The 20,945-nt window shown below is 38.2% G+C and overlaps 1 protein-coding gene across 28 annotated transcripts in view; it reads left to right on the forward strand.

Annotated features, from left to right (window-relative positions):
* The window catches only part of birc6 (baculoviral IAP repeat containing 6), a 156,234-nt gene that overhangs the window by 78,736 nt on the left and 56,553 nt on the right, over positions 1-20,945 (forward strand). For all 28 annotated transcript variants that reach the window (XM_087290400.1, XM_087290404.1, XM_087290420.1 and 25 more), the window contains exons 61-65: positions 5,217-5,413; positions 5,598-5,898; positions 9,599-9,816; positions 15,396-15,560; positions 15,639-15,804. In XM_087290400.1, coding sequence (XP_087146526.1) covers positions 5,217-5,413; positions 5,598-5,898; positions 9,599-9,816; positions 15,396-15,560; positions 15,639-15,804 — 1,047 coding nt within the window. The remainder of the gene's footprint in view (positions 1-5,216; positions 5,414-5,597; positions 5,899-9,598; positions 9,817-15,395; positions 15,561-15,638; positions 15,805-20,945) is intronic.

Raw genomic sequence — 20,945 nt, forward strand, 5'->3', positions numbered from 1 at the left:
GGACATCAAAAAATCGAATTATTGGCCTTAATCTGAATAAGACAGTAATAAGACTAAGGTGTTTACATGAGTTGCTTTTTAAATGTTTCTTTCATGATTTCGTTTTACATGTTATAGCACATAATTCTATTAACGCCATTGCTTTACCACGCTATCCACATTTACTCCGGAGTTTCATGTCATTTCAGGTGTTTAATTTTTAATTTGTCCACTTGAACTGCAGTTTGGTACTTTCATTCAGGAACATTTCATGCATGCCCTTCCCTGACAAACGAGATATTGGATGCGAGTATGAACTGCTGAAAGAGTGTTGTTTAATGGAATTTGAAATTGCACGCTGTATAAGAGTAAAAAAACCTCCGCATTTTGCAATCCAGGTGTCTGTGGTCCTTCACTGACTCGGTTGGTGTGGAGAATAGTGTTGAACAGCCATTTGTGAATAGACTATCCTGTCGCAAAATGCAGCAAAATTCTACACGATGGTAATAATTTAATTTAGGTGTTTGCATGTCTGTAATGCGCTTCAATAATGTGACTAAAATCAGCACACTCTACATGTCTCAATCCGAATTCTGTTGAGTCTGATTATGATCTTAATTTGATCTAATTAATCAAAAATCACTGTTTAGATGTTAGACTCTTAATCAGAGTATTGTGTTAATCGTATTAAATTCAGATTGTTGGTGTCCATGTAAACATACTCAGTGTTGCAGTCTTGCACCTTTGGAGAGTAACAAAAGTTGATTTGACACTGCAGTGTTGCCACGCTGTGTCATGGTGTCTTACGAACTGAACCATGAACTCTCAAACTGTTGAATTTTCATCTGGTGATGGAGAGCTGGCAGCATTCGTTAACTTTGCTCCCTTAGCTATTCTGAGCAAGCTGCGTTCGCTTGTTTGTTTGGCTCAGTAAGGAGTCTTGGAGCAGCCCTTGTTCGATGGCACCCGTCGTGTCTGGCATCAGAATTGTTCAGTTTAGTGATGGTGCCTGAGGGACTCACCCCACCCTTTGGCTAGTTGGCTATCTTAGCTGTGTCAAATCACTGCTGGCGTGCTAAACTCTGCTTCTTTTTACGCACTCTTTCATCTCGCACCCCTCCGTTGAGCAGTTGAAAAAGATGCTCACCAGCCAGGATAATTCTCTCCTCTCTGCTTGGAGTCTGTCCATCTCTCTGTGGAAGACACTCCAACCACAGGTGGTGCTCTGAAGCGTTGCCGCTTGTTACAGTGATGTGCTATCAACCTGTTGGCAACTAGTTTGTTCCTGGACATGGGCTTCTGGCTTGCAAAGTAGATCTGATACTTGCTTCAAAACGAGGATCAAATACAGACTATAGCAGTTGTTTTGGGAGTGCAGTTTCTTTGTTTATCTCTCCAGCAAGACCTTTTGGCTTCGAGTTTTACGTTCTTCCACTGATCTTTTCCTTTCTTTGTACTGATCTCAACATCAAAGACACAAAGATCTCTGATGCTAAACCAACCAACTGTAATAATAATTTGAAGAAAAAAAATTCACCATTGCCTAGAGCAGGGGTCTCAAACTCAATTTACCTGGGGGCCGCAGGAGGCAAAGTCTGGGTGAGGCTGGGCCACATAAGGGATTTCACAAAAAAAGTCCTCAAATGTCATTATTAACAGTTTTAATTATTTCTTCTGAACATGAAGTGTCCTGAACATTAATAGAACATTGAGTGAAGATTATGAACAGTTCTTCTGAACATGGCATCTTTTGCCTACTCTTTGCTGCCAGAGACTTGACAGCGCTTCTTCTCACAAATCTGAACCACATTTGGCTTTAGAGCAGAAGCAGTTGAGACCCTCAGTATGGCTTGAAGATGATCATCATTAAGTCTAGACCTGTACTTTGACTTATTGAAGTCCTAGGGAAAAAAGTGGGGGAACTCACTCAAAACTTCCATTCCCTCACCTAAAAAAAAAGACGTATATATGTATAAATAAAACACCCCCACCCCACTCCAGTCACATCAGTCTGTACCAGTCTGTATCTACCTATAATATATATAAGATGCAGGGCAGGCACGTGCACACATAGGGCTCAACCTGTGCAGACAGAGCACATGCCCTTTTTAGTTTTGCATAGAAAGTGCCCTTCCAAAATGATCAAAAGTGCCCCGGCGACGCGACAGACCTTCGGTCCCGCCCTTCAGTAGGCGCGCGATAACACCGCTCTTCAGTACGCGCGCGACAACACAGCTGATCAGAACGCGCGCGACAACGCCCCTCCACACTTCCCGCCCGCCACAGCGTCTAACAAAGGAGCAGGGTGCGTGGTGACGTCACCGGCATCCTCGCCCCTTTGTTTACACGGCGGGCGGGGAATGCCAGTGACTGCTGTGTACGGATAGAATCAGCAGAGCGGGAAGCGCTCTCTCTCCCCGCTCCGCTGATTCTGTCAGTGTACAGCGGTCGGCGCGGGCCACAAAATATTGCACTGAGGGCCGCAAATGGCCCGCGGGCCGCGAGTTTGAGACCCCTGGCCTAGAGCTTCAATCAAGTCATTTGTAAATATTTGTCTCCTCCCAGTCCACACTTTTTTTTGTAATTGGCCTTCATAAAGCAGTGCTGAACAGACTAACATCTACGAGAAGTTTTATTTAAATGACAATACAGCTGATAGCACAAAGTTCCAGTAGAATTTTTTTTAAATATATATACTTTTTAAGGATTTTTATACCTTTGGGAGTATAGACAATTTCGGATGCCGAAATTTGATTCTGCAGGCCCAGTGTCCTGCAGAGTTACTTAACACACCTGTTTGGAAGTTTCTAGTACACTTAATAAAAGTTTGATTAGCTAATTCAGGAAGAACGGTAAAAACAGATGTCAGAGCCTGCTTCAGTTGGGCTGGTTAGCTCTGAGTGGCTGGGACTTGATTTTTAAGTTGGCTGTACACACCTCCTGGAGTTGTCATTTATTTAATGTCTTGTACATGACACAGTTTAATCTTTTGTGTTTTATGATTGTCTAAAACTACCCCAAACCTAAATGCCTTATTTACATAAATACTTATGTATAAATAAATGTTTATTATTAACCTTTCTATAAACAGAATTTGATTATAGCTGCAGATGAATGATTATGCGAAAAAGCCTACTGTACCGTCTGCAATTTGTATAAAATAAAATAAAAATGATGAACACATACATACACTTAGTCTATAAAGTTAAAAAAAATACCAATTACAAATAAAAAATACCCAAAACTTCCAGTTAAATGTTGTTTAGGTTCATAAATGATATGAAACATATAGTCAATACAAATCTCTCATCTTTATTCTTCACCAGCACATGTAACGTTAACATAAAAAGTAAAATTAAACATTAAAAAGTAATTCTGTCATACCGAGTTCAAAACACAGTCAAAAGGGTGATGGTAATATTTAAACATGGCAGTTTGTTCATGTTTTAGGTTGCTGAAAGAATAATTTCCTCCTTTGTTTTTTTTTTTCAGGATTCTCCTTTGTTTTTTCGTGCTTCTCGCGTTTGTATTTGAAAGGAAAGCAATTTAATCAGAAGCACTTTAATAATTACGCACACATCATTAGCATCAGCTCAAGTTTGCTATGTCAATATAGACGTGTGGTGAGTGATCGCAAGCCATCTCGAGAAAGTGAAACCGCTCACGATTTAGATGGCCATGTTAACAACAACGACAGGTTTATCTTCTTGGCTTTCTGGCTGTTCATCAAATGAAGTTTTCTTGTGCTAGGTATCCTTTTGAAAGGGTACTTAAAAAGTAGTACGGTACGGTCCGCTTTTTGGTACCTTTTGACAGTGGAAACTGCCATTTCCAACTTAGTTGTAAGTAAACCATGCCAACTTCTACTAGATCTTAGGAGCAGTGATAGTCTTCACAATTTTAAATCACATCTAAAAACCCATCTTTTTAAGCAGGCTTTTACTTAACAATTTTTCTATCATGTTTTTATTATGTTCTTTTATATTCGCTATTGTGTTTTAACTTGTTTGGTCAATGATTGTTTTTAGTAATGTTTAATTTGTTTTGCATGTCTGCTGATGCTTATTGTAAGGCGACCTTGGGTGTCTAGAAAGGCGCCATTTACAAATAAAATGAATTACTATTATTATTATTATTATAAAAGCATATCGACGTGTACCATACCATACCACTCAGTGGAAACCGGCCAATTGGAGGTCATCCAGGCTGCAGCAATGCCTTCATAGGTTCAGGTGTGTCTAATTGGAGTTGGAGCTAAAATGTGCAGAACGCCAGCCTTCCAGGACTGTGTTTGGGCACCCTTGGTATAATGGGTGAAGTATGGTGGTCCGGGAATCGAACTCTAGTAGCCACGAGTAGGATTGTGTTGAATGTCAGTGTGCTAATTAACCGCAAGGCTACTGGCACCAATGATTTAATTTTTCTTTTAAATAATAAGGTAAGAAATTTTATGAATGCATTGAGACAATCATCACCCTGTTTTTCTGCTTGCTCATAAGTGACATAACATGGGTATTATTCATTCAGTAGTATTTGTGCATTGCACCGAGTGAAAGCAGAGCATGATAAGTCAAGTCGAACTTCGTCATTCCGCTTTACAGAGGAACAAAATGACGTGTCTCGCTGGACAACGGTGCTACATAAATTAATCCTAAAACAAACACAACAAGAGCTATTTTTTTTTTAGAACCTATGTGTAACTTTCATATGTACTTTAAGATATTCAACTATACACATAGGATATATACAGGCTATACAAGTACAAACAAGTAAAACGGGGAAAAGTCTTGATTAAATCCAAACACACAGGGTGGAAACTGACACATGTCAGCTCACCATTTGTGATCAGATCGTCAAAAGAGCATATTAATACCAGATGTGAATAGGGCCGTTATGTCAGCTGTAAACTCTATAAATCTGCTCCGTGTTTATATTAGAGCACTGTTGTTTCATTACAATTCTGACTGTGCATTCAGAAACACTTAACAGCCAATATCTCCTGCAACTTTCTCCTTATTCCCTCACATCGATCCTCAATCTCAGCAAATGAAAACCTGATTTAGAGGAATAATCTGATTTATGAGAACAGAAATGAGCTCTTGTGCAGTACTGCCCTGCTTTGGACATCGTGGTTTATGATGGGAACAATTGAGACCACTTTATTTACAGCTAGACGTTATGAGATTTTATTGACGCCAGATTGAATGATGCATTTCTGGGCTTCTTTCGTCCTGTAGATCACTGCGAGATGCTAAGCGGCTGTCCTGACGATGAACCGATGACCCCGGGTGACGAGGGTTTGGATGCTGCGGTGGATGACAGCCTCCTGGAGACCAGTCCTATCCAGTCTCCTTTGCAGGTGTTCGCCGGTATGGGTGGCTTGGCGCTGATCGCGGAGAGACTTCCAATGCTGTACCCCGATGTCATCCAGCAGGTCAGTATATCTGCAAGCTTGCTCTCTGTGCAAAATTATATTCTACCGCGTAGGTAATTTTATGTAGTTTCACTTCATTTCTGCTTCATAAGCCACTCGTTCGCTGACCGTAACCTGAGGTTAGTCAGCATTTCTGTTCATTTGCGTGTCCTCTGAGCCAGTTCGTCCGGATCGTTCTGTGCAGGTCAGCGCCCCAGTGGTGCCATCCACCACACAGGAGAAACCCAAGGACAGCGACCAGTTCGAGTGGGTCACTATTGAACAATCCGGAGAGCTTGTTTATGAGGCGCCCGAGACTATTGCGGCCGAGCCTCCACCCATCAAATCCTCCGTGCAGACCATGTCCCCCATCCCTGCCCATTCCCTGGCGGCATTCGGCCTGTTCCTGCGATTGCCAGGATATGCAGAGGTTCTGCTGAAGGAGAGGAAGCATGCACAATGTCTACTTAGACTGGTGTTGGGCGTCACGGATGATGGAGAAGGAAGTAAGTACCCCTCAAGTACAAGAAGTACTACTTCTGGAATTTGTTTACACTTTAGAAATCAATATTCTTAGTGAATCCAGAATTTTTGGGGGAGTAGATGCTTATTTTTATATTCAGCCTGCGTTGTTCGCATATCCATTAGCCCTGTTTGTGTCTGTGTGTGTGTGCGTGCTTGAGAGAGAGAGGGGTTATTGATTGAAACAGAGAAGACTGATGTGGAACACTGTTTTTTGATTCCCCCATCAGCATCTCCTGCATATCTGTGCCCGCCATCTACCGTTTAACTCACCGTCTCAGAGACCTTTCAGACTCAGCCCTCATATTAAACAGAATGTCGCTTATTCCTCTCAAAGTATTTATCTTTGAAAAAAAAAGGTTTCTTAGGCTCATTATTTGAGGAAAAACTGTAATCTATTCACCCAAAAATTCAAATGCTCATTACTCAAATACTCAATTGGTTCCATCCCTGCTTTGAGTTTTTTTTTTCTGTTGAACTCAAAGGAAGATATTTTGAAGAATGTTAGAAGCCGGTAACCATTGACATCTATAGTAGGAAAAACAAATACTGTGTTTTGTCGAAATATCTTCTTTTGTTTAACTGAAGTAAGAAAATCAAACAGGTTTGTGATGGTGAAGTGAGGTAAATGATGATAGAATTTTTATTTTTGTGTGAACTATCAATTTAAATGTCAGTACAATTTTACTACTTATTTTGGAGCTCAATCCTTTGATGGAAAAGCTGCGTTTACAGCAGTCACCGCTCTAGACTTCAAAGTGACTTGATACTTCATGAAGTCATTGTATCATGCATTGGCCCTCAAGTTTGTTATTGTTGGTGATGTTGACAACAGTTGTGCTGCTTTGTTTTTTGTAAACCAAAAGGGCACTTGGTGATGTTTTATAAACATTTTAATCATTCCTGAAAGTTTTAACAATTTATCTATTTAACCATCTCTGTTAGAGCTGAGGTGTAAAATCAGTGTAAATGAGGTGTAAAGATCGAGTTTTTGATTTTCAAAATGAACCGCTATTCTCTCTTGATTGATTCTGAGCTTCCGTTTTTAACAGTAGATGCAATGTATGTCTTACAAACAGCTGTACTTTCTTTAAATCCTGTACAAATACTAATTGAACCTAAATTAATCGTTAGTTAGGAAAGTTAGGAAAGCTTTAATCACATAACAAGTGTTCATAGTTGTGTTTACATTCATGGCTTACTTACACTAGGTACAGTTGCTTTGAACCGTGCCGAAGTGTGATTGTCCCCCCTCCACTCTCCCCTGATGGCCTGCACTCGCACTGCATTTTGCCTTCCAGACTTAAGCACGCTTACATCATCAATGCTGCAACTATTCAGTTTAATAGAAAAGAAGCGCTCTTGCTCAGCACAGTGGACATTGCTTCAGTTATATCATTTAGTATTATTTTTAGTTGTTTGGGATGCAGTGACTTGCAGTCAGATATTTTGCCAAACTGATCCACAACAAACTCTCATAAATTATCATAAAGTCACTGTGCTGCAGGTATTAGGAAGTTTGCCGAAGGATTAATAGACTATAAACTCTGACAGTTTGCATTCATTGAAAAGTAAGAATGATTATTAAATCCATATTAAACAGTCCCTTAAAAGTGACGTCACATGTTCAGTTTCAGTCTCAGTCACGCTTTACACTCACACTGCAAGCTTATTATGCCAAAGCCCAACTGAATCATGCTTTGGCATACCTCTTCCAACAGGGCCAGGGCCGGCCAATTCAATCGTACCAGGCCTCCATTCAGAGAACTCACACCTGTCAAACAAACCGGGAAACGCTCCCGGGCATGGTTTGGATAGCCTAGTGCTAGTACACCCTTAAAAGCCAAATTGCATGCAAGTGCTCTTTCTCGTGAGTATTTGAGTGTATAAAGTGTAAGTCCATCATAGAGCACCATCTGCTGGTCAAAACTAAGCTCAGTATTGATTCCAGAGAGGATAGTGAATCGATGCAGAATCAATTTTTCTAATGAGCGTTCATCACAGCTCTAACCTCTGTGCTATTAGTCAGTTGCTTAGCAGTAAGCTAATGTGAAACTACCATTTTAGCATTTACCAAGATACGTGAGCACCTCAAATGAAGGATGCTTTTTGTGTGATTCTTGAGATTAGCTGTTAAATGAGAGGTGCTGACCATGAAGAAGATTTCAGCATTATTTATTAGTGTTTGTTTGACATGTTGCGTCAATCAAAGAGTTAGGAAATAGAGCTGCTGCTCATGTGAAGGGGTCTGAGACTTCATCTTAAACTAATACAATTGCATCAGGCTTTTGGGAAAACCTCTCCCATCTCAACGCAGAGCTTCAGCTGAGAATCAGACTACTCTAATGGCTATTATACATTCACACCCTGCAGGCAGACACACATGCTTCTCTGCATGTCCCCTAAGGGAAACATTGATTGGATTACTACATGGTTGCTTCATCGATTGGTTTAATTGAGCCTGGATTGGCTGCCCAATGTGTATTTCTGTCAGTCTAAACTGTGGATTGGTCAGCTGATCACTTGATGTATTGGTTGATTGGTTAAGTGCGCTATTTAAAAAACAGTTTCCAGGGTTCCCACAGTCATGGGATTTTCTGGAATATCGTGAATTTTGAAATGTCTATTCCAGACATTGAAAGTCAGGGAATTTTATTTTTGTTTTGTCCAAGTCATGGAATCTCAGGCCATTTTTGCTTGTTATTTTAAATTGTACTTCACATTTATTACTGTCTTTTTTTATCATGTTTTGCTTGTTGTTATGGCTAGACTATTTTTTGTCACACTTTATTTTGATGGCCTGTTTGTTACATTGCATCTAATTGCTAACAAATTTACATTAAATTAAAAGTAGACTGTTAAGTTGGGGTTAGGGTTAGTGTATGTTAACATGTACTTGCAAAGTTTTTATAGCCAGTTAAATGTCTGTTGAAGGAGCAGTGTTGGATGTTAAGCAGATAATCTACTAATAATTAAATGGACCATCAAAATACAGTGTTACCCTATTTTTCTTATTTCCCACTTGACAACAGACGACTGCTGTCACCAATCTGTACCTCTTAAAATATTCTCTGCTCAGGGCTCAACCAGTCCCTTCTAGATTTTGTGCAAAGTGTCATGATTTTTTGTGCCTAAAATCACTGATTTTGAGGGTGATTTTATCAGAATTTGTGACAATATTAACATTTTTTCTTTTATTATTTTCCTCTAAAAATACACAAAATTAGACATTTGTTCTTCAAGATTAAAATCCCATGATATAATTCAAAAGCATAAATAAATGGAGTATTTTTTTACTGTGTGGTATGATATCCATGTCATAAAAATTCATCTTTTTATTCAAATCAAGTTTTTATATAGCACTTTTCTCCAATTATATTATAATCAAGTTCAGAAAAGTTAAGCTTATTAGTTACCTTAATGTTATTAGTTACTAATAACTTTAACTAATTAACTAGTAACTACTAGCTTTTAACAGTTAATGTTATTGTAAGCAAAGTTAATCTGCAGTTACAGTACATAGTCAGTGAAACCAAACTAAACTCTTTTTAGGAAACGAAAAGTCAGTGTTTTTGACATTTTTCTTAGAGCAGGAACCCTTGCTTTTTCTTGCTCTAAATGTTAAAGACGTTCTCATCTAGAAAGACAATTTCTCATTCTATTCATCTGTCATTCTTCCTCAAGGTCACATCCTACAGTCTCCCTCTGCTAACGTTCTACCCACGTTGCCCTTCCACGTGCTCCGCTCCTTGTTCAGCTCCACTCCCCTCACCACGGATGATGGGCTGCTGCTGAGACGCATGGCACTGGAGATCGGTGCCATCCACCTCATCCTGGCCTGCCTGTCTGCCCTCAGCCATCATGCTCCCAGAGTGCCCAGCGGCAGTGCCAACTCCAGTGAGGTCAGTGTTAACCCGCACGCTGTTTACCTGTCATTCAGCCCACAAAAATCAGCATGTTCGTGACAGCAATGAAAACATTAGAATGTGAACTCGCATGTTAAAACATTCAGTGTTTAGCAAACCAAATAATGACTGAATTCACAGAGTTTGGAGAAGTTTGGAAGGAAAATTATTTGCATATATTTTAAAATGCATTCCTGTGTTGGCAGAGCTGAATTTTTAGCAGCCATTACTAAAAGGAAACAAACAGTAACATACTGTATCTTGTTATCTTGTATTCAGAGCGAGTTGTCTGTTATTTGGGAAAATGATCATGTAAAGCTAAATTATTTTATAAAGACTGACCTGAGTAGTTTGCAGAGTTATTAAAAGAGCATTACAGATGGTGTGAAATGAGATCACTCCACTAGTTAGTCTTGTTATCTAATGGGGTATATGCACATAGTCAGCCAGCCCAACAACTTCCGATGAACTGTCTTCCCATTACAAAACCGCCCCATTTAAGATCTGTTTTCTTTAAAAATAAAAGTGATCTTCACTGCCTGAAGATCGATATATACGATATAAATAGGGTCTCAGAATGGACAAGAAGCATTGAATGCCAATTTTCGCTGCTTTCATCTCTTTCAAACTTGACTTTTTCCCCTAGTATTTTCAATGGAGTTTCTGCAATAGCCTGCTGCCACTGATGGCACTTGAGTGTACATGGTCTATCATCTCATTTTATGCTTGAACAACTAAATGAATGCTTAAATTTATTTAACTGATTGTATTTTAATTACACTGTGATGTTGATGCTGTAAAAGGAACATTATAAAATTTAAAATTGTCACATTAACCTTTCACCGAACATTTTTCATTGGCTGAAAAACATCAGATGTGCATCTGTTGAGACAATCACATGACTATATTCAGGTTTTTAATGTGATATCTTTAAATGCTCATAAAATAGGTGAATGAAAACATAGCTAATGTTAAAAACTGTTTCAGTAGTGCTTTAGAATAATGGTCCATTAGTTAACGTGTTTACTAACATTAACCAAGTATGAATAATCTTGTAAACCATTTATAAATCATAGTTTAACTTCCACTAATGCATTATTCAAATCTAAAATTGTGTGCTTGTTACCTTTAGTTAATGCACAGTGAGTTAACATGATCTAATGTTATTTATCTTAACTAACACTAACAAACAAAAATAAATACAGTGATAAATGTATTACTAATAGTTTGTTCATGTTTTGAACTTGCTTGCATGGTTCGGGACCTGTAGAGCGAAGGATATGCTCTTAAGTGTCTGGACTTTCAGCAGTGAATATTAAATCCCACTGAACTGAACTTGATTTCTGAAAACTGGACTGACACTGTTTCAATTTACTATAATCTTCTATGTGAAGCTGCTTTGACACATTGTAAAAACACTGTAGAAATAAAGGTGAATTTAATTAAATTGAATGTTAGTAATACATTAGGTAACTTTATTTTGATGGTCCATTTGAGTATTAGTAGACTGTCTGCTTAATATCTGTTGATACTGCTGGTAAACAGATATTTAACTGACTATAAGAAACTTGTACATGTCAATCTACACTAACCTTAACCTAAACCCTAACCCCAACCTAACAGTCTACTTATAATCTAATGAGAATTAATTGGCATGTAGATACAATGCAACTTAAATTCAACAAACAGGCCATCAAAATAAAGTGTGACCATACGTTAACTAATGGACCATTATTTAAAAATGTTACCAGTTTTTTCATTCATTTTGATGAGTAAAAATATCAGATGAGCATAATAAAGTAAAAAGCATTTGTGACTAGGGATGAGGAATGAGATTAACAAATCTCATTATTAACCACAATTTAATTTGACACAGTTAATTAATCGTAAAGACCACAATTAAACAAAGTTATGCCAACTGTGCACTAGTTTGAAGTTTCAAGTTGTACACAAAGGCTAATTATCACACGCACTGGATTAACTATGGCTGAGGCTATCAACTTGGGGCCGTTCACACATTGTGTCTTTTGCTTTTGTTAGTTTTTAGTATTATTTTGTGCTGTATTAATTGTTTACGGAGCAGCAATAAATAACACTTTAAAATATAAGGAGTTTTCATGTGATTTACTAAACTAGTAGTGTTTTAAAATTAATGAATGTAATCGTAATCATAAAAAACGTGAAAACTGTTATTATTCCCCAGACTTTAATCGTACAACCAAAATCTATAATCTTTGCATCCCTATTTGGAACATACAGTTGAAGTCAGAATTATTAACCTTCCTATTTATTTTTTTCCCCCAATTTCTGTTTAAAAGACATTTTTTTCAACACATGTCTAAACATAATAGCTTTAATAACTCATTTCTAATAACTGATTTATTTTATCTTTGCCATGATGACAGTAAATAATATTTGACTAGATTTTTCAAGACATTCTGTACAACTTAAAGTGACATTTAAAGGCTTAACTAGGTTAATCAGGGTAACTAGGCAGGTTAGGGTAATTAAGCAAGTTATCGTATAACGATGGTTTGTTCTGTAGACTATCAAAAAAAAAAAATAGCTTATAGGGTCTAATAGTTTTGACCTTTAAATGTTTTTTTAAAAAAATAAATACTGCTTTTATCTAGCCAAAATAAAACAAATAAGATTTTCTCCACAAGAAAAAATATTATCAGACACGCTGTGAAAGTTTCCTTGCTGTTAAACATTATTTGGGAAATTTTAAAAAAGCAAAAAAATCAAAGGGAGGCTAATAATTCTGACTTCAGCTGTATATATTTGAAAAAATCCATACTATTTGAGGATATAAGTGGTGCCTTTCAACAACAACAACAAAAGAATCATACTGACCTCAAACATTTGAACGTTATTTGTTTTTGATCTTTCCCATGCACAGTATCTACAAAATTGGGAGTGGAAACTTTTAAGTATTGAGCAAAAGCAGCAGACTGCACTGGAGTCATTACTTGCATTGCTTCTCCCTTTCAACTACATGAGAGAAATGGCAATGCCTGATTTGTGAATGAGTTTTCCTTTTGAGTTAAATCTTTTCGTTGAGTCGGTTCGTCGAGTTCACAGATCTGTTCTGAATAATTCATCGACAATCTGACAGATCTGGTTGAATGATTCAGAGTTAAATTAAAAGAAGTAGACTTCAGGGAAAACTAAAATGATTAAAAAAATGGTCTGGAAGCCTTTTAGCAGCCGTGTTCAGGTAATTTGCGAGCATGAGAAGCAAAAGACACTCCTCTAAAGACCTTAATGGAGATGTTTTGGTCTCTCAGACTGAAACATGTCATTTTATTAATGACTGTGGTAGCCGGTCTTTACAGACTGCTGAAGGGCTCTTTATTCAGAGCCCTTGACTTAATGAGGAGAGGTGTGTGTGTGTGAGAGAGAGAACAAGCGCTCATTCAGGTGTAGTGTAGTACCATTAAAAGAGAATGTATAGTGAAGATTCGGACAGCTCTTTTAGTCATTACGTGATTATGAGGAGCTTCACTCGACTGAAATGAAAGGACAACTACGGCACAATCATAATGAGAAAATAATGAAAAAAACAGCCATCATCATCATCAGACTCCCAATACCAAAGCAAATGACTTTTATAAAAATCAATATTCGGCTCTCACAGACTGGTTTTATTAAAATCAATTTTTAAAATTACAATCTTTAAAGAAAAAAAGTGCATAAATGATCAGTGCAGAGCGGTACTATATGTCTGTGTGTGTGTTTGTGTGGATTTATAGTTTGGCGAGAGGTGGGTTCAGGGCTGAGCATTTGAATGGTGGCCAGTGGCCTGTCAGAATCATAATGGGTGTCCTTGGGGCGGCAGAAGTATTGGCAGAGCAAATATTAAACCCGCTCGCTCTCTGCTGAAGAAGAGCATTGCGGTCAACGTGCATTTATTCCACTCTCTTGTTTATTTCACCCATTTGTCCCTCTTATGATTTTAGCAAAACCTTAAAAATGGAATAAATATTCGGAAATAACATTTTCTAATATCAGGGTATCTGTGGGGGGAAAGTGTTTAAAAAGTTGCTAAATCCAAATTTCCTTTAGAGAAATGTGACCCTTTGTGAGCTGTTGGGGATGTTTTCATCCACTCTCGGGTGATTTTAAGTCTTAATTTGGACACAACGTTCTCTGAGTTTCAGCAAATAGAATGATTCTTGGTGACATCTTATTTTGGCACACATTTTAGGAAACTGCTTTGAAATGAATGTATACACTCTGGGCGAATAATTCTATTATTTAAATAGTCTTAAAGACTTAAAGATAATGAACCACCAACTTATTTAGCATATGTTTTACACAGTGCATGTCCTTCCAGTTGCAACCCATCACTGGGAAACAGCCATACACTCTCATTCACACACACACATACACTACGGACAATTTTTGCTTACCCAGTTTCCCTATACCACAAGTTTTTGGACTGTGGGGGAAACCGGAGCACCTGGAAGAAATCCACGCAAACTCTGGGAGAACATGCTAACTCCACACAGAATTGCCAACTGCTCCAGCCGGGGCTGGAACCAGCGACCTTCTTGCTGTGAGGCGATTTTGCTGCCACCGTTATGCCCATTTCTATTCAGTATATGAATAATGTTTTAGTTGTGAATAGTGTTTTAGTTTATCATCAGTTTCTTACAATCAATATTTAGTAAATATACTGTAAGTTGAAATGTCGCCAATGTTACCGGTCGAAACCTAGATTGGTTATGAGGTCTAAAAATGTATAGAAAGAGTCTTGAAAGTTCTTAAAAGGTATTGAATTTCATTCTCTGATTTCTCTGGTGCCCTGAATTAAGTTTTAATTTACTCTTGCGATTGCCAAAGTAAAGTATAGACTGTGGAGCGACAGCTGGTTTTTGAAAATTCATATTTGTCAGCTGATGCGCAGCTACTGACCTCATTGTTTCTCCTCATAATGTTGTGACATGCTGTCAGTCTTTAAAGCAAGCAGTAAATTTCAGCAGGATGTCACGTCTGGAACGATTAACATCAAACGGCAAAGTGAGAAAGAGGTGTGCGTGGAAGAACACCACTAGGAAACTTGTCTCTCATTTGGAGAGGGATCTGGCTGCAGACTTGGTGCAGATGCAATCTGAGCTGCATGCAATGCTTTTTAATAGACTCGCCTAACCTCGCCCCTACCCCTACCCCTCACAGTGATGTCACTAGGATGTCACTTCATCAAGGATGCTTCGTATTGTTCAAAAGTGACAGTAAAGGCACATCTGTGTTCATCTTTAAAATAAATGCTCTAATATTCTATTTTTAAATGAATTTTTGCTGTTTTTTAGCAATGGCTGATGAAAATTCAGATTTAAAAAGAAATTCACAGTAATAGATTACAATAAAAAGTGTTTTGAATTCATAGTAGAGTTAAAAAATATTATTGTTTGTATTATTTTTTATCTTAAACTTACTAAAATACTACATACATATGGGAAGATGTTTCCCTCATCTACTTGTGGTCCGTTTGAAACACCTTGATCTTAGTACTGCGTGTGAACAGCGTCCACATTGCCAAATCTACAACTGAGTTTGTGTTTGTGCTGCAGCCGCAGGTCTCCAGTGGGCATGTTGGTGGTACCACAGAGGAACAGCAGCTGTATTGGGCCAAAGGAACAGGCTTTGGGACTGGCTCAACAGCATCAGGCTGGGATGTAGAGCAGGCTCTGACCAAACAACGCCTGGAGGAAGAGCACGTCACCTGCCTCTTACAGGTGTGTGTCTGTTAAAATATATCAATTAAGGTTAAAATTTGCACATGCTTGAATGTGTGATGATATGTTCTGTGTCAGGTTTTGGCGAGCTATATCAACCCATCAGGCTGCGTGGGATCTGGTGAGACCCTCACAGGAGAGGTCAGAGGTCACAGTAGCTCACTGCTGCCATCTGTCCTGCAGGAACTGCTCAGCCAGTCCTGTCTGATCCCTGCCATGTCTTCATACTTGCGCAATGACTCAGGTAAGACACGTGTCACATGTGAAATGTATTCAGTGCTTTACTTCTTGCAGTACTGCACTTACAAGGTGGCTTAGGAAGATTTCTACATGGCGCTTTGAATTTGTGGTTTTGTCTTTGGAGATGTGTGTTTTTTCATCTCTGGTTTGTAGCTATGTCTGTGCAATGTTAGCATCATGGTGTTATGTGTGTTAGTGTTATTATTATTATGAAGAACCCTTTTCTAGTTTTAACTTTGTATCTAAAGTTTGTATCTCAGTTAATATGAACTCATAAAACTCAGTACTTCCACAAACACTGCTTTGTTGGTTTAGGGAGCCAGACATTGGTGTGTGTCTGTTGTGCATTCAATGTGTGTGTGTGTGTGTGTGTGTGTACACACTGTGAGTGTTTATTTCTCTCCGGCTTAATTAAATAAGCGCAGATAAAACGATGAGTGTAGTAATTAGCTCTAGATATCAGCTGGAGGTTTCAACCCTACATTGGCATGGTGTGTGTGTGTGACTCAAATCAAGAACACACACACACATGCTTGCTCTCTAAGCAGACACAGCCAGCAGGGGGAGCAGCAGTTGGTCAATCCCTTGAACAACAGAGCCAATAAAAGCTTGAGCGAGAAAGAGACTGCACACACACACACACACAGTGTTTAAGAGTGTGTGTTTTGTGCCCTGAGATCCTTAGCTGTCTCTGTGGCAGTGAAACAGGAAATGAGTGTCTCGGATCACCCCTGCTGTAAAAACGCCCCATCCACCTGATAAACGGGAAAGTGAAGAGATGGACTACTGCTTCCAAAAAGCATTAAGAAACAGCCAAGGGGCAAATAACAAAGAGTACAAGATTACAGTATAGAGCTCTTTGTGTATATGGACAGCCACGAGCACACTTATTTTCAGTGAGGAAGTGAGGTCGGTTCTGGCTCACTCAGGATTCACCAGTCAGTCCAAACTCAAGTTTTCTTTTCCTCCCTATCCGCTCTGTTAATTTAATGTTTTATCTCAAATATTATTATGCTCCTTCCTTTCTGTTTCTCTGGAGAGGTCGTCAAACAACCTCCTCCTCTTCTGCATATTTTTGCATAAAGTTCTGATGACAATACTGTAGATAAATGTCACAAGATACATTTTTTTGTAGTAAAAAGATCAAGAATTATGATTTGAGGATTGTAATTGGAGAATAGGACCATATTATAACAATTGTTTGGTGATAGTTGTATTTTGATTTAAAGAATGTTGTAACTGCGATCAATGTTTAAAATTTGATTAATATGTTAAAAGTAAATAGTTGTAATTGTTTAAGAAAATACAAAAAAGGGTTTGCTAACACTTTATTTTGATGGTCAGTTTGAGTATTTGTATACTGCTTAATATCTGTTGATACTGCTGATTAACAGACATTTAACTGACTATAAGAAACTTTGCAAGTATATGTCAACTTACACTAACCCCAGCCTTTCCCCCAACCTAACAGTCTACTTATATTCTAATGAGAAGTAGTTGGAATGTAGATGCAATGTAACTTAAATTCAACAAACAATCCATCAAAATAAGGTGTGACCAAGGTTTTACAGCGATCTGAAGTAAGAAGGTAGTCAGATTTACTGTGTCCACTATGCATGTACGTCTTTTCCTGGAGGACCACAGTTTTGCTCCCACCCTGATCAAACAGCTGATTTAACAAATCAAGGTGTTTAAGACTACTAGAGTCTATTAAGTGGGCGTGAGTTGGAGGTGGTTGGAAAAAAGCTGTGCAGAGCTGTGGCCCTCCAGGAATTGAGTTTGAGAGCACTGATGTAAAGGCAATAGTGAAATGTACACTGTAAAAAAGGCTGGATTCTGCACAGTCCGTTTGTGTTAGGATAACATGAAGTTATTAGGTTAGCTTGTTTGTTTTTACACATTTAAGTGGATTGATCAAAAAACGATTACGTTATCCCAGAAAAAAAACTTAAGAATTGTCTTGTTTCAACTCGTATAAGTAGTTTGAACTAGCAGCAAAAAGTCATTTATTGAGTGTAAAGTAGGGTAAAGTACTTGTGTCATATCAGTTCTGCAGCAGTTTTTAATATTTTCGAACTCACAGTATTGTTAATTTTTATTACCATTGCTGTGTTACAAAAAATGTAATTATCACAGTAGTCTTGGGATAAATGTTTAGTTGGTGTTTGGGGCACATTTTATCCACAGATTAATTGTATTATTTTTTTTTAATTGATGTTGACAATTAATTGATGATTTAATTGATGAAACAGAACTACATTTGGCCTTTACATACTGTTTCATGACCACACAAAAGTAAAGTCATCACTCCAATGCTGCATTACAATTCACATACTTATACTACGCCCTAAAAGTATGTACTTTTTTGTGAAGGAAAATATATGTATATGCTTTTGAGTGTGTAACAAAGTATGCAAGCTTTGGGACATACTACTACCTCGTTAACAGATCGATATGTTGCTTAGTTACGAGCCCTGTCAACCATCCACATTTCTTTCATATGTAATTACCTCCCTTACTGTAGATTCAGCAGCAGGTTAATCTCCCATTCACGAGTCTTTCATGCAGAGAAATCTTCTCAGGTTTTTGGATAATTATGCATTCAGACGTTATTATCCAAGCATATCTTGATATAAGTTCACGTTGTTGTTTCAAATAAAATATTAGACGGAAGGCGCAATTTAAATATTTTCTAGTAGGCTAGATAATAATTAGCAATCATACAAACAACTTTACTAAAGCCTCTCTACTTGAGGCTTTGCACATCCACCATGTTTGTAGTTTATATACGCTTTTCACCCATATATGTAGTTCGGATCAAATTCAAGTCCAACACACAATGTACTGTGGGCAATATCAGCGGTTAGAGCAGGGGTGTTCAAACATAGTCCTGGAGGGCCGGTGTCCTGCACAGTTTAGCTCCAACTTCATTAATTAGTTGGGGTTGGAGCTAAACTCTCCAGGACACCGGCCCTCCAGGACTGAGTTTGGACACTCCTGTGTTAGAGTATGGATGCTTCTACACTTCTAATATTTACTAGAAATACTGAACCACCTGGGAACTTTTGGCATACTATTTTCTACATACTATGATTTGGCACATACTAATTCTATTTAGTTCAAATGAATAATTGGCCTTTCTTTTTTATTGTCTTCTGAAACTTGGTTAGACAGTTGCATGCAAAAAATACTGCAGCCACCTTCCTGCATATTTCAGTTGCTACCCATATCAAACACACCTGAACCAATTAATTAGGACCTGAACACCCATGATAATTACAGGCAGGTGTGTTTGATATGGGTTGCAACTGAAATCTGCAGGAAGGTGGCTCTCCAGGAACAGGGTTGGCCACCCCTGGTCTATATGCTTCCCTAGTATGTATCTATTCATTCAGAATACTCGTTAGCTTGCTGAGAAACAAAACAAGAGAATAATACCCCTCACACCGCTGGTATTATCCGTTTGTGTACAAAAGATTAAGCGTTTGTGTTAATGCAGATCTGTATGGCATGCGTCTCCTCTTCAACGTGGCGTTTATTCCCGTTTACTTTATAGTCCCCTGAAAGCTGTTTTCATTACAGGGATATCACACTCGCCTACACACGGCACCCCTGACATATGCTGTAAGGCTTGTGTAATTGCAGCGTGTGTTTGTGTGAAACACTGCTGACGTGGTGCAGTCATTAAGTAGGGCAGGTTTTTGAGGTGCTAGAGTCTTTTCCCAGTGTGTAAACAGAAATTATCACAGTTCTCTCGTTCCCCTCTTCTCCCACCCCCTCAATATGGCTCCTTCATGTCCTCCAACCCTATATTTATATCTGCTCTCTCTTGCTTTATTTAAACATTTGGTGGTCTCCCCAAAAAGGCATTCAAGGCATCATTGATGTTCTTTTCATGTAAAGATTTTTGAAAAGGGTGAGCAGCCCAATTAAACAACCTTATTTCAGGTAAATTCACAATGCTTTTATTGAAAAAAAGGTTGTTGTTGGCAAGAGAAATGTTAATCAGTATTTTTAGTGGCATGTTTTTATGCTTCTTAATGTTTCACTCTGTTTGCTTTACAATTTTCATATTTCAAATTGTGTTGTGTTTCAAGTAGTACCGTGATACTACAGCTACAAAATACTGATGGTGCCACTGTAGTTTGTAAACGGTAGTATCATCATTAATGGTTCTACAATAGTTAATGCTGCATGTGGAATTGTTACTAAATCAAACAGCAAATGTCAAATAATACAAATAATACAATTTAGTAGTTAATAGTAAAATATAAGCATTATAAGATATAAAATGTAATATTTCTGACAGCTTTATTTCATAGATTTGGATTACAAATTACAGTATCGGAATGCTAGTTGGTATCATGATACTTCAGCTGCTATAGTATTGTGACATTTATAGTATCGTGACAACCCTAGTTTCAAGTCGGAATGCAAATGATTGATTGACAGTCAATTAAATTTTAGCCGTCCTAATTAATACACCTTATTGATGATCGATAAAGCATGGAGATCACTAGTAAAGGTCTTCTGTACGCTGCTTGATGCACGTACATGACTGTACATGTTATATAGTCAGGTCTGTTCAGTTTATGTTTACTTATTGAGGTGGTCTCTTAACATTACGTTTAGGGGGTGCATAAAACCCAGTTGTGTGGAGGAAAAAAACACGCTGTTCCCAGCTTGAACAGAGCAAAAGCTGTAGCAAGTGAAAGCCTTTTGGTCGCTCGTCCCAGCTCCCTTAGCTCAAATACCAGATTTAAACCCCTTAAAAGGCAGTGCCTCCCATACAATGTCAGGCAGTGTTGGACCGGGATGATATAAATTGGGGAACAAAGCACAACAAACAATCATTCATTTAAATTCATGAAGAAATTCTTTGAGACCAACCAACGATTTTTCTAGATAAGACCCTTATGCCTCTACTGGGATGATGCCGTTTGAAGCTGCATTGAACCTGCTGTTTGGACCTTTAACCCTTCATCCTTTTCTAATATTGATGCACCAGTTGTACATCTGCAAAACTGATGGTGCTATTGTTTAGCAGACATTAAATTATTCTATAGTGAATTCACCGTATTTCCCAACCCTGCTCCTGTAGCCACACCAACAGTACATATTTTTGGATGTCACCCTTATTTGACC

This window comes from Danio rerio, chromosome 17 (assembly GCF_052040795.2).
Source record: "Danio rerio strain M-AB ecotype USA chromosome 17, GRCz13ab, whole genome shotgun sequence".
Classification (NCBI taxonomy): domain Eukaryota; kingdom Metazoa; phylum Chordata; class Actinopteri; order Cypriniformes; family Danionidae; genus Danio; species Danio rerio.